The 12,299-nt window shown below is 38.3% G+C and overlaps 1 protein-coding gene across 1 annotated transcript; it reads right to left on the reverse strand.

Moving 5' to 3' along the window:
• Nucleotides 1–3,174: 3,174 nt before the first annotated feature.
• On the reverse strand, nucleotides 3,175–6,809 carry LOC131031165 (WRKY transcription factor 6). The gene is made up of 4 exons (XM_057962210.2): nucleotides 6,197–6,809; nucleotides 4,537–4,671; nucleotides 3,671–4,433; nucleotides 3,175–3,552 (listed from the first exon to the last, which is right to left on the reverse strand). Exons 1-4 carry the CDS (start codon nucleotides 6,574–6,576, stop codon nucleotides 3,493–3,495), a joined length of 1,338 nt encoding a protein of 445 aa, XP_057818193.2. The 5' UTR covers nucleotides 6,577–6,809; the 3' UTR covers nucleotides 3,175–3,492.
• Between the last annotated feature and the right edge of the window lie 5,490 nt (nucleotides 6,810–12,299).

A 12,299-nucleotide genomic window follows, 5' to 3' on the forward strand; every position in this document is an offset into this window, starting at 1 on the left:
ATCTCTGTAGATAATTTGTCTCTCTATGCATAAAATCACTTGTATTGAGAAATCTCGCTATGAGAAATAGTATATCAAACATGAATTCTTCTCATTATTGTTCTGTTATTTATTTATTCCAGAAATCTTTCTCTCTATGAATATTAATTTCCTGAAAATCTCTCAAAGAAAGTTTTGATTATCTCAACATAAGGGCAAAATTGTTGGATATGATCACTGTGAAATCAAAATTTAAGCATTTACCTATCTCTGTGATTATTTAGTTATTTGTATATTGCTGAAAACAAATTTCTCTATTTTATTTCATCCCTGTGATTAAATTCTTATTCTCATTTTTATAATAACATTATTTTTGTACACACACACACACACACACACACACACACACACACATAATTAAATAAACTGGAATAAAAACCATATATATATAATTAAAAATTTATACAAAAAAAATATGTAAATAGTATGAAGAAGTCCGAAGAATAAATTTCATCTTTTTTTGTTGGTGCATGGATTAACGGGCCAATGCAAGGGGCAGAGTTATTACTACCGCCGGGAGTGGTACCCTCCACTACCCTACGCTCACTGTTACGACAGTGGCCGCAGGGGAGTGGAGGGGACCACGACGGTCCCCTCATCACTGCGGGCCTACACCCGCAGGTCCACGGTGGTGATGGGACCCGTGGCCCCCACTCCCACTTGGCCTTAAAAAGCCACTACATAAATTTATTTCTTGGCAATTGGATTTTGTAAATTTCTTTTTAATTTAAATCTTAGTTTAATAAAATTAAACTTAGGTAAATTCATAATTAAATTATCTTTAGTAAATTTACAATTAATTTATCTTTAGTAAATTTACAATTAATTTATCTTTAGTAAATTTATAATTGTTTTTTAAAATTAGAATCTTTCAATCTATTTAAGATTCATTGGGTCACTTAGTTGGCATTTTAGATTCATAAAAAACAATTAATTCATGATTTGAACCAAAATTGTCAAATGTCTAAACTAATTGCTATTTTTGAACCAGTGACTCTATAAGTGATTATTCTCATGGTAGAAATAAAACATTGCCTAACCTTGTATGTAACTTACACTATTCTTGCTTCATGCGAATTACTTATACATTAATTGCATTTATTGACGAGCGAGTTACATTTTCATCATCTTCATGCAAGTTACACGTTTTAATTATCAATATGTGAGTTCATAATTGTCATTGTCATGCAAGTTATATTTCAATATTAAATAGTTTAGTTGTAGAAGGATGGTATTTTTATCAAGTGGTACATGAATGCCATCGAAGTAGTTATTTCAATTAATTAAACTTTGCAATGTCTAATTATGTACATTCATTTCATAATTGTTTCAAGCATGATGTTTTTTCATAGCTTCTTAGTTAGAAAACTAAATAAAGGAAGTCAGAAAACCAAAACCTAGCAGCGTTCGGTATTTACGGTGCCTCTGGGTCACGCTTATGGGTAATGCCGTCATGTTGAACTACTGCACTTAACGCCTAAAAAAGCTGCATCAACAACGTCTGTGGCATCGTCCCTATAAATCATCGGGGAGTAATAAGGGACACTTGGAAGTTAAAAACCAAGGGGCAGGTAATCCCCCTTGGATCGATAATCTAATAAGATAATCCTTAAATGATTTTACATCCGTTCAGTTAAACCATAGTAAACCCCTTTAGGGCTGATTGAGTGAAATGCTTTTATGAAATTGATTTAACCTCGAAGAGTTGTTGACGATTGATAATTGGATCAAGGGTGACGCCTATGATAGGTATTAGGATCCAGTTGTTTTAGGCCACAAGTAATAGGCCATCTTGAGCCTTTTGCTTAAGTGCTACCATCGTGGGTAGCAACCGCAAAGAAACTGTCTGGGACATTGACCCTAGAAAGGGTTGCGTACCCACCAAACAGTTTACATTAAACCATAGATTAGAAGATAGAACTACATACTCTACGCCTTGATCCCGTGCCGAAACGGGTATGTAGGCAGTCTAGGGATGGAGTTGTCCCTAGTACTCAGGCATTCATGGATGGGGTCTAGGTTTTGGTAAGAAGAAGGATTGCGAAGAATCCTAATTTGAAAGGTAAGTGTAAAATAAAAAAATGGTAATTCAATGCATACTCAGAAGGAATCCCATATAGATTCGCTTGACTTCCCAATGCTTTAAGCCAAATCCCGAGGCAGAATTCAAGCTTGCACTATGTTATTTTGTTTTCTCCTAAGGACGGCGACCTCAGTGCACTCCTATTAGAGGAGTGTAGTACTTAGTGAGTGACTCAGGACCCGAATGGTCCTGATGAGTCTAAGTCTCTGGCCAGAGCACCTCCTATCCCAATTGGATAGATGCCTACCTCGTATGGGTAGATGCCTATCCCGTATTGGATAGATGAAACCTCTTGCTCCGTATGGACAGATGCCTAGCTCGTATGGTTAGATGCTCATCCTAGATGGATGAATGCCTATGCCTAATCCTAATGGATGGATGCCTAGAGTATGCGATTGAATCAAACACAAATGATTAAGAAAAACAAAAACAAAAAAAAAAAGTGGTCAAATTTTGTTGGGTTAAGTAAAGTGGGTTATTACAATGAATACATAACACACAAATCACAATTTTTTCATTTAACATTGTTTTGTTTTGGTTTGAATTTTTTGACTTTTTTCAAATTTATATATAAATTTTTAATTACATGTGTATTTGATAATGGTAAAGGGTTTTTTAAAAGGTTCTCAATCTTTTTACAAAACTTTAGTCAATTATTCATCATGTAAAACAAACAAATTCTACAAGATATAGAACAACCAAAACCACCAAAAAAAGAAAAGAAAAAGAACAACATCCAACACTCAAACAAAGGACAAAAAAAACATGTATTTAAATGAAATTAGTTTCCCACATTTTAAGAATTCAAATACAAGATTTTTTGGGTTAAACTACATACAATTTTTGGAATCAATGTTTCCAAGCACACCCAACAATTCATCATCATTAAGAGGAGAAAACTAGAGATGATACCTTATATAATATAATAGTTTCCTAAATAAAAATTATATAATTAACATGGTCCTAACATTTGTGAGTTTTTTAATTTTTATCTTCTAAAATGGTAAAAATGTTAATGATATCATGAGTAAAAATGTTGTCATGAGTACAAGTAACAGATTGTTCTATTTTTGAATCTGAAAAAAAATTGGTTTGATTTTGCATCTTTCCAAACTCTTGATCCATGTTCAGTTGGGAAAGAGAAGCAATTAATATCTCCATCAAATTAGCTTACAAAAATCAATAAGGACAAACTAGTCTGGGGTTTCTCCCTTGCTCGAGAGGAGCAAATAATTAGATTGCAGTAAATGCTTTTACATGGAATTAGAAAAAGAATAAGGTAGACGATCTTACTCTCTAGCCACTACTCCCTGTTCTACAGCTACAAAATAAGCTTGATGAGGCTGCCCTCACAATTAAGAAGACATGTTTTATGGCTTCTTAATGTTCCATGGAAGCTTCTCTCCCAGCTGATGCTCGGAAAGCTCATCCTATTAAAACAAATACAAAACCAGAATGAGAAATTTGTGGAATGTTAGCAGAAGAGATTAACTGATAGCCCTAGAAGGAGTTTATGTCATTAAAACGGATTAGGGCATCCAGATTTACCGTGTGGAACATGATGTCTAGATCAAGCATAGGGGAAGAAGATGTCTCCCCCGATACAGCATCTGTGAATTCAGATTTGGAGGCCTGCATATGAGGGCTTACACTGTCCCCTGAATCCATCATATCCATAAAGCTTGATTCAGATCCCACAGAAGGCCCAAAGAAGGAGACAAAGCTGGGCTCTCCCTCACTGCATGAAGGACCCTGATATTCTTTTGCCTGTTGAGGAAGAAAATCAATCAGATTCTTTTCTTCCCTAAACAGAGGAAGGGGTATGTTTGCAGGATTGGTGCTCGGATCTTGTTGCCCTGCACCCCAAAACCTATAGTAGTCCATTAGGTTAGGGTTTTCTGTTGGATTTTCTGCATGTTGTGTCATGTGAACTAAATCAGGGTTGTATGGGAACAGTGGGGCTTTTCCAAAATCATAACCCTTGTCAGTTTCTTCTTTGCAAACAACTGGGTCTCTGGTTAACAGGCTTCTTGAAGTTTCCCCTTGAATGGCAGACAGCAATACATGGCCTGTAGAAGATTCAGGCTGTGAACCGCCAAAGAGGAGAGTGCTTGGAACTGTTGGCATGCCGGTGGAACCAATCTGAGGAGGCCCATAAAAATTCTGGATTTCAAGGACTTGGGGATTGATTTGGCAGCAGTGACCACCTATATATATTACATCAAAGAATGAAGGATCATCATTTGCCCGCTGTACTTGTTTTTTAGCCCGGCAACCCATATCAGTTTTATGGGTGCATCTGTAATAGCTTCTGCAATTCAGTAGCAATTTTAAACCGATTTAGACATAGGCCTCATTGGGTTATACTGAACTATGACTAGCTTGTCTAGAGAAGATGGACAGAGTAGTTATACCGAGGATACTGGGACCCTAGAATATCCTTTTGCCCATATTTGCGCCACGAAAAGCCATCATCTGTCGGCCCATCAGATCCGGTTTCAGAAATGCTTGCGGCAGGTACCCTTAAATTCCATCTGGGGAAATTTTTCCTGCAATTTAAGCAATATATATGAATTTACAAATAGAAAAAAGATGAATTGACTGTATTCCCCTAATAATATGCTTCAGAATTCTAGTGGCATGATACAAGGACAATTAGAAAACACAGCAGGTGGATTTGGAGGATGAGGATCTTTTGGCCAAATGGTGAATTTAAGTTATATCTTTAGGTAAATGTGATAAATAATTGTTTTATTTTTATTGGTAAAAGTTTATTGTTGAATCATTTGATGTTTAAGAATAGTTTTTTTGGTCAGAAATTATTGATAAGTTTATATTGTGGTCAATGAAGGAGAAGAGGTCTCCATACAAATAGTCCACCTATTGACCAGCCCTATATTCTCAAACCATACTAGTTCAATGGTCAAAGGTAAATTTTGGTCAATAAAATTAGGACAATTTTTTTTTTTTTTAATATAGATAAGCTATAAATTTGCTATTGGCTGTTTGACTGTTGAAAAGTGTGATATTTAAATAGAGTGGTTGACCACAACGGAAGAATAGTGTTTAGACCAAATGTTTCCCTAAATCATTAATAGACATCCCTATTAAGTGAGGTTTGAACTTAATGTTCTGTTGAAAAGTGTGATATATAAATAGAATGGTTGACCACAACATAAGAATAACTTAGACCAAATACCTCTGACCCTAAACTACCAATAGATGGAATCCACTAATCAACATTCATGATGCACCGTGGCATCTATGACTGGGTGCTACACAACTGAAATTTTGACGACTTCTTCATGAAGATCATTCGCAGCTTGTTAACTGTATCATCACCTCAAACAAATAACAATAGTCCTGATTGATAAGAAATCAAAACTTCAGTTATTTAACAGTCAACTAGTAAAACCATAATGCATCTTAATGACTGAATGATCATTTTCCTAATAAACATCTCTAAATTTAATATCCCAATAAACATGGGTTGTTTCTTGAGCGTTTGAGCTCCACCAGCTCAAACAAGCTCAAACGCTCAATATCAAGCAGGTCTAAAAGGGTAAGAAGACAGCTGTATTTGCACCCAACTGACAAGTTTTATAAACAGGACATTTTCAAATTGTAATCACCACCAAAGGCAGAACTGGAAGAAGAATTCTAAACTGAACAATTATTGTCTTGTAGACAGAAATTTTGACTAGAAAATCAACAATATATATGAGACTTTGACTACAGAGATTAAAAAATGGGCATTCTACAGATGACAATGATAACACAAATTCTCTCTATTTGTCGCTTCCTTTCCATCCCCACCTCTGTGAAAACACTGATTATGTTTTACCATAATTCTGCACCATTCATGTGCATTTTGCCTTTCATAATTTGTTTTATATACATATAAAGCGATACGTATATATGATTTTTTCATAGTTCATCTAACAATCATAAATGCATATAATTGATTTAAAAACAATCTTTTAAGAATGTATGCACGTAATGGACCTGACTTAAAAATTAATAATAAAACAAAGGTAATTGAAGAAGAAAAAAGTGGAGGCTATGTTGATATACCTTCTTTTAGGACTTTCCTCCTCGCTTGGTTTTTCCTTGTCAGAACTTTCAGCAGGGGATTTGAGCTTGCCTGGACTACGTAAATTTGTGAGTGAGGAGGCCCCATACAGTTTGCTGTCTATGATGGGCATGGCCTGTGATTGCCCAATTCTCTGAATATCTTCATCAGGGACAAATTGATTAGAATTGTAGCCAAGCAATTCTAAGACTTTACCGAATGTGTTTACAATTTCTACAGAAGGCCCTATGATATCATTCAGATCTAGTTCAGATTGTGATGTGGAATGAAGCTTGTTTTGCAGGTCTTTTGCCAATTCACAACCATGGAATGCTTGATTAATGATAATGGATTTGTCCAAGTCCATTCTTGTTTCCGTCATGTCTATTTTTGATTATTTTCTGTATCGGGTAAGGAATAAGAGTCAAGAGTAATAACACAAAGCAGTTGAATAAGTTTCCAAGGCTTGTAAGGGAGCGTTTGAAGGGTATGAAGAATGAAGAGCATAAGGTGTTTATAAGGCATGGAGGGCAGGTAAACTGTTTGACTGTGTATAGAGAAGGATGGTCAGGGTCTGGGGAAAGAGCGTGAGCGTGAGGAATGGGGAGAACTCGGAAATTAGAATACAAGGTCCAACTGGGACTTTGTCTTCCCAGGGGTTCAACGCTCTTGTGTTGGTTGTTCTCAGTTTCAAATTTCAAAAGGGGACCTTTGAATATCATGGAAGGTTCCACTTCTTCCTTAAAACTCAGAAAAGTCTTGCAAAGAAAGCATGGGACACGTTTGAACGTCTTTCAATAAACAGTATTCTTTGGTGACCGTCCCAGGGGAGGATCAAGTGGTTGTGGACTCAATTTTCTATATTAAGTTTGTTGAATTTTTTAAGAGAAAAATTGATATATATTTTGGTGTTGATAGTTTATAATTATTGTTTGTAGTTGTCAATGATAGTCCGATTAGTTATGTCTTATTTGAGTTGTAGGAAAATATCTAAAAAGTTAAATCTAAATATGTGTATCAAGATATATATTTTTAAAAATGATATTAAGTGATACATATGATTGGTTGTTTCTTTAAAATGGTTTACCAAAGTGACTTTTTTTGTTCATTTTTAGATTTGAACATAATAACTATTAATACTTAATTTTGAAAGTAATGGATAAATTTTTTAAACAAGAACTTTATATTCATAATTGTAACATATATACAAGCCCGCTCCCGCTCTGCAACTCTCCCACCTTTCCTACCGTTTGAATCTGATCCCCCTGAATGTCCGCCCCCTCTGGGGAGGTCCCTCCCTCCCTGCAACTGGACCCCCAACTTGATACCACGCTCGGTTCACATGCTGTTTGTTTATGCTGTTGGGACCCCACGGTATGTGAGTCATACGAAAGAAACCGCCAAGTTTGACACTCCTTTCTCCACGCCAGTTCTGATTGACTCTGGCCTTGGAGATGGAGGGAAGAATATACCACCCCCCCGGGCTGGAAACTACTGTCGGACATGGGAATGCGGAGATTGGTAAGAAGGATTCCAAGTCTAGCTAGAAGAATGTCCTTCTCGGGTCCACTAATACGACCTTAGAAGCGGCTTTGGCCAACTTTACCCAAACGGAAGAGGGAACGAAGATCAAGCTCTCAGACAGTCTCATGGACAAAATCGCCTCATCCCTTCACCTCGCGATTGTTGGTCGTTTCTTCTCCTTCTGACCATCTATTGATATGATCAGGAGATGGGCAAAATCTCGATGGAAACTGAAAGGTAGTGTTGACATCTCGGCAATGCTTGGGGGTCTCTTCCTATTTAAGTTCAATGCTGAGGAAGACTTGATCTTTTTCCTATCAGGGTCTTGGGCTTATGGGAAGCATTTCCTAACTCTAGCTAAATGGAAGCCTGGCTTTGACCCCTCAAACGAACTCAACCGCATGGCCCCTGTCCGGGTTAGACTACCTTGCCTTCCACTGGAGTTCCATGATGAACAAATTTTCCGTTGGATCGGGAACTCGTTTGGCAGTTATGTTGCAGCGGATTCGGTCACTGTCACTAAATCCAGGTTGGTTTATGCACGGTTTTGTGTCAATGTTGCGATTAATAAGGCTCTCCCCAACTTTGTTTCTCTAAAGTCGAAGTGGGGAAAATGGTCCCAGGCTATTGTTTATGAAAATGCTACCCTCTTTTGTCAGAAATGTAATAAACAAGGTCATACTTACACTGAGTGTAAGTCCCCAGTGTCTGTAGAACCCAAGCTTAAAGAAAAGGCCATCTTGGTTGATCCCATCAACCCAAGTGCTCCCTCGTGATCTGCTCCCTTGGGGTTGCCCAATGTGAATGAAATCCTTGATGATTACCCCCACATGGACAAGATCCTTGAAATCTTAAAATCCCCGACGGTTTCTGAGAAGATTGTTACCCCAACTATTCCCCTGGAAGAAGGTGAAATCCCACTGTTGAAGAATCTCCGCCTTTCCCCTGATCCCTTGCCACCCCCCGGCTTGCCTTCGGAGAACAACTCTCCCATGCCCTTTGTTATTCCTATCCCCCCAACCCATCAAGCTTCCATCTTTGATGAAGCTATGTCCCCCATTGCTGTGAATAAGTTGTTAATCACAACCCCCACTTTTTCCCCTAGTAAGGAGGAAAGGTCTATTCTAACAGAAAACTCCCCGTCAACGTCCTCTCTTTTGAAGTTATCACCACCTGGATCTCCTCGGGCAAATAATGAAGAATGTATGATCCAGAAGAAGAAACCCAAGGCCAAGAAAGCAGATGTGGGGGGTACTGAAAATAAAGTCGAAAGACCCTCAGAAAGGGTGCTGAGACATAAAGTTATGGCTAGGGACATCGCAAGGGGCAGACAACTGACCCTTGATGGAATCAACAAAAATAACAAATGAAGTTCCTCTCCTGGAACATAAGGGGTCTCAACAGTCCCCAAAAGCAATTTGCTATAAAACAATACATTTTGGAAATGAAAATTGATATTTGCCTTCTGTAGGAAGTCAAAATGTCCTACCAAACTTTTGCTACTATTGTTGGTAAACTCTGGTCGGGGGTGGCCTTTCTGTATGTGGATGCTTTGGGGGCTTTCTGGGGGCATTGCTACCCTCTGGGACCCCATCAATGTTCAAGGTAAGATATATGCTAGCAACCAGAACTTCTTAGCGGTTACTTTTCAACAAGGCGAACACTGCTGGCAGGTGTTTAACATATATGCGCCCAACTCCAAGGTGGGAAGACGACTGGTGTGGGAGGAAATTTTTGAACTCATCTTGGCAAACCAGAAGGCTCAGCACATGCTGGTGGGAGATTTTAATACTCCCCTCTACCCCTCTGAGAAGTGTGGTGGCCTTGTTGATTCTACTGATAGCATGGGAGAGCTCGCCAACCTCATTAATGTTTCTAGCCTTGTTGATATTGACCTCCAGGGTGCCCCCTACACCTGGTCGAATAATAGGAAAGGTAAGCACTGAATTCAAGTCAGAGTGGATAGATTCCTTGTCTCCACCAACAGGGACATTGGCCATAATTCCTTCCTTAAAACGCTCCCAAGGACTGCTTTTGATCATAACCCCCTTCTGCTCCATTGGAAGGATAGACCCTACCAGGCCCCCCCCTCCATTTCTCTATGAGATTATGTGGGCCTCTCACCCAGATTTCAGAGATCTGGTTAGGAGTTGGTGGGCTACCCCGGTTCAAGGGATTGCTATGTTCAGAATTGTGGAGAAATTAAAACTCATCAACATAGAAGTCAAAGGTTGGAATAAGGCTACTTTTGGAGACATCTTCAAGAAAAAGAAGGTTCTTGGCTCCAGACTAGAACAAATTCAGAGCATTATGGCTACTCGTAACCCCCCCAACCCTATTTTGATGGAGGAAGAGGAGTGCCACAAGAGTTGGAAGGATATCCTCTCTACGGAGGAAATATACTAGAAACACAGATCCAGAATTCAGTGGCTGAAAGGAGGGGACAAAAATTCGGCCTTCTTCCACCGATCGACATGCATCCACAAGAGAAGGAACTTCATCGAAATTCTAAGGGATGACTTTGACTAGGAGATCACAGGTGACTCCATAATCGAACAAAGTGCCACTAAATTTTTCATAGGATGTTACACGGAGTTTGGAAGGAACGATGTGTCTCTTCAAGATAGCCTTTTGAGCAAGCTTCTGAATGTCATTGAGGAGGAAGATAATTGTCAGCTGCTTGCTCCTATCTCCTCGGAAGAGGTCCGTTTGGATGTCTTTTCTATGGGTGCTTATAAGACCCTGGGTCCCAACGGATTCCCCTCGACGTTCTTTCAGGAGTACTGGGACATTCTTAAATATGATGTTACAAAAGTTGTGAAAGATTTCTTCAAGACTGACAAATTACTAAAAAAATTGAATAACACTTACATTGTTCTTGTCCCTAAGGCAACAAACCCCAATTGCATGAAGGATTTCCAACCTATAAGTCTATGCAATACCATATACAAGATAATTTCCAAGGTCCTCATGAATAGAATCAAACCCCTCCTCACGAAGTTTATCAGCCCTTCCCAAAAAGGTTTTGTCCCGGGTCATCATATTTTGGATGCTCCCATTGCCACTCATGAAATAATTCACTCCATGGATAGGAGAAGAATCCCAGGTATGGCTTTCAAACTGGATATTTCAAAAGCGTATGATAAAGTTAACTGGTGTTTTTTATTCAAAACTCTCTTAAAACTTGGTTTTAACTAAAAGGTTGTGGATATGATACGAGAGTGTGTTACCACAGTTCAGTTCTCAGTCTTGATCAATGGGACTCCTAGGGGATGTTTTAAAGTTGAAAAAGGTATTCGGCAAGGCGACCATCTGTCACCTTATCTTTTCATCATGATTGCTGAAGTCTTGAGTAGAAATGTGGTTGATCTGGTGACCAATGACAAACTTCAAGGATTTAAAGCTTCTTGTATGCTCCCCGCTCTAATATCCAACAATTTGTTGATGACACCTTTCTTTTTGGTAAGTAATCCATCATGGAGGCTAAACAATGGAAGAACTTACTGGCTGATTACGCCAAGGCTTCGGGACAATGTATCAATTATATGAGAAGAGTACTCTCTTCTTTTTCAACACCCCTAATGACCTCCTGTTGTGCTCTGTGCGAAGTGTGATACCTGCAGCTGCAACACAAAAACACTCAATATATCATTATAAGCATGGTTAGCAAATCATAAGCAAAAGAATGATAAAACCATGACAAAGCAATCTATCGCCTCCTAAGAGATGCAAGTATGGATTTACTCTCAGATCTGGATAAGCAATCCCAATGACTTGACTACACCTAGATGGAGGATTTGAAATGATAATGTTATGCAAAGATGAGATTGATTATGCTAGATTGATCCAAGAGACTAATTAAGCTAATGATATGCATGATTAAGCTATGAAAAAGATTGATTAAGCTACACGATTCAACAATTATGCTAGAAAATGATAAAATTAAACCAAATCTAAGATGCAATTGCCTATAATAACAATGCTCAAATGATATGCTAAGAGATATATGCCTATAGTAATAATGCATAAGATGAAAATGAGATGGAATCTTTATTGCTTCAAAATGGGGGGTATTTATAGGATTTCCAAGGCCAGGGGTGAGGTGGCAGGAATCGATGGTCAAGATTGAGTCTGAAGATATCAAGGGTGAAATTGGAGGAGGTTGGAGAAGAGGTTGGAGGAAGGGACACTTGTCATCTCTGTGGTGACAAGTGTCAAGGAGATTTGCTCATAAAAGGGCAAGTGCCCAAGAGAGGAGACATGTGGCCAAAGTGCCATGTGTCTCAAGAAGAAAATATCCACACCATAGGAGGTTAGGATAAGGAGGTTAGAATGTGCAAGATAGGATAGGGTTATTTAAACCCAAGGTTAGGTGGAATGAGTTAGGTTAGAGGGATGGTTAGGTAAGGTGGTTAGAAGTTAGGAGGCATGTGGGTAATTTGAATTTTAAAATTCAAATAATAGGAAAAAACTAATTAATTCTCAACAACTCATAAATTGTTTTGTTTTAATTAATTAGGGGATTATAAGAATTGAATGAAATGGGGGGAGGATTAATTAATTTGAATTAATTAATCAAAG

The sequence above is a fragment of the Cryptomeria japonica genome, chromosome 7 (genome assembly GCF_030272615.1).
Source record: "Cryptomeria japonica chromosome 7, Sugi_1.0, whole genome shotgun sequence".
Lineage (NCBI taxonomy): Eukaryota > Viridiplantae > Streptophyta > Pinopsida > Cupressales > Cupressaceae > Cryptomeria > Cryptomeria japonica.

Coding starts and splice junctions, on each gene's coding strand:
- LOC131031165 (XM_057962210.2), bottom strand. CDS start 6,576: ATGACGGAAACAAGAATGGACTTGGACAAATCCATTATCATTAATCAA. Junction 4,672..6,196: donor GAGGAAAGTCCTAAAAGAAG/GTATATCAACAT, acceptor CTTAAATTGCAG/GAAAAATTTCCCCAGATGGA. Junction 3,553..3,670: donor TAGACATCATGTTCCACACG/GTAAATCTGGAT, acceptor TTGTTTTAATAG/GATGAGCTTTCCGAGCATCA.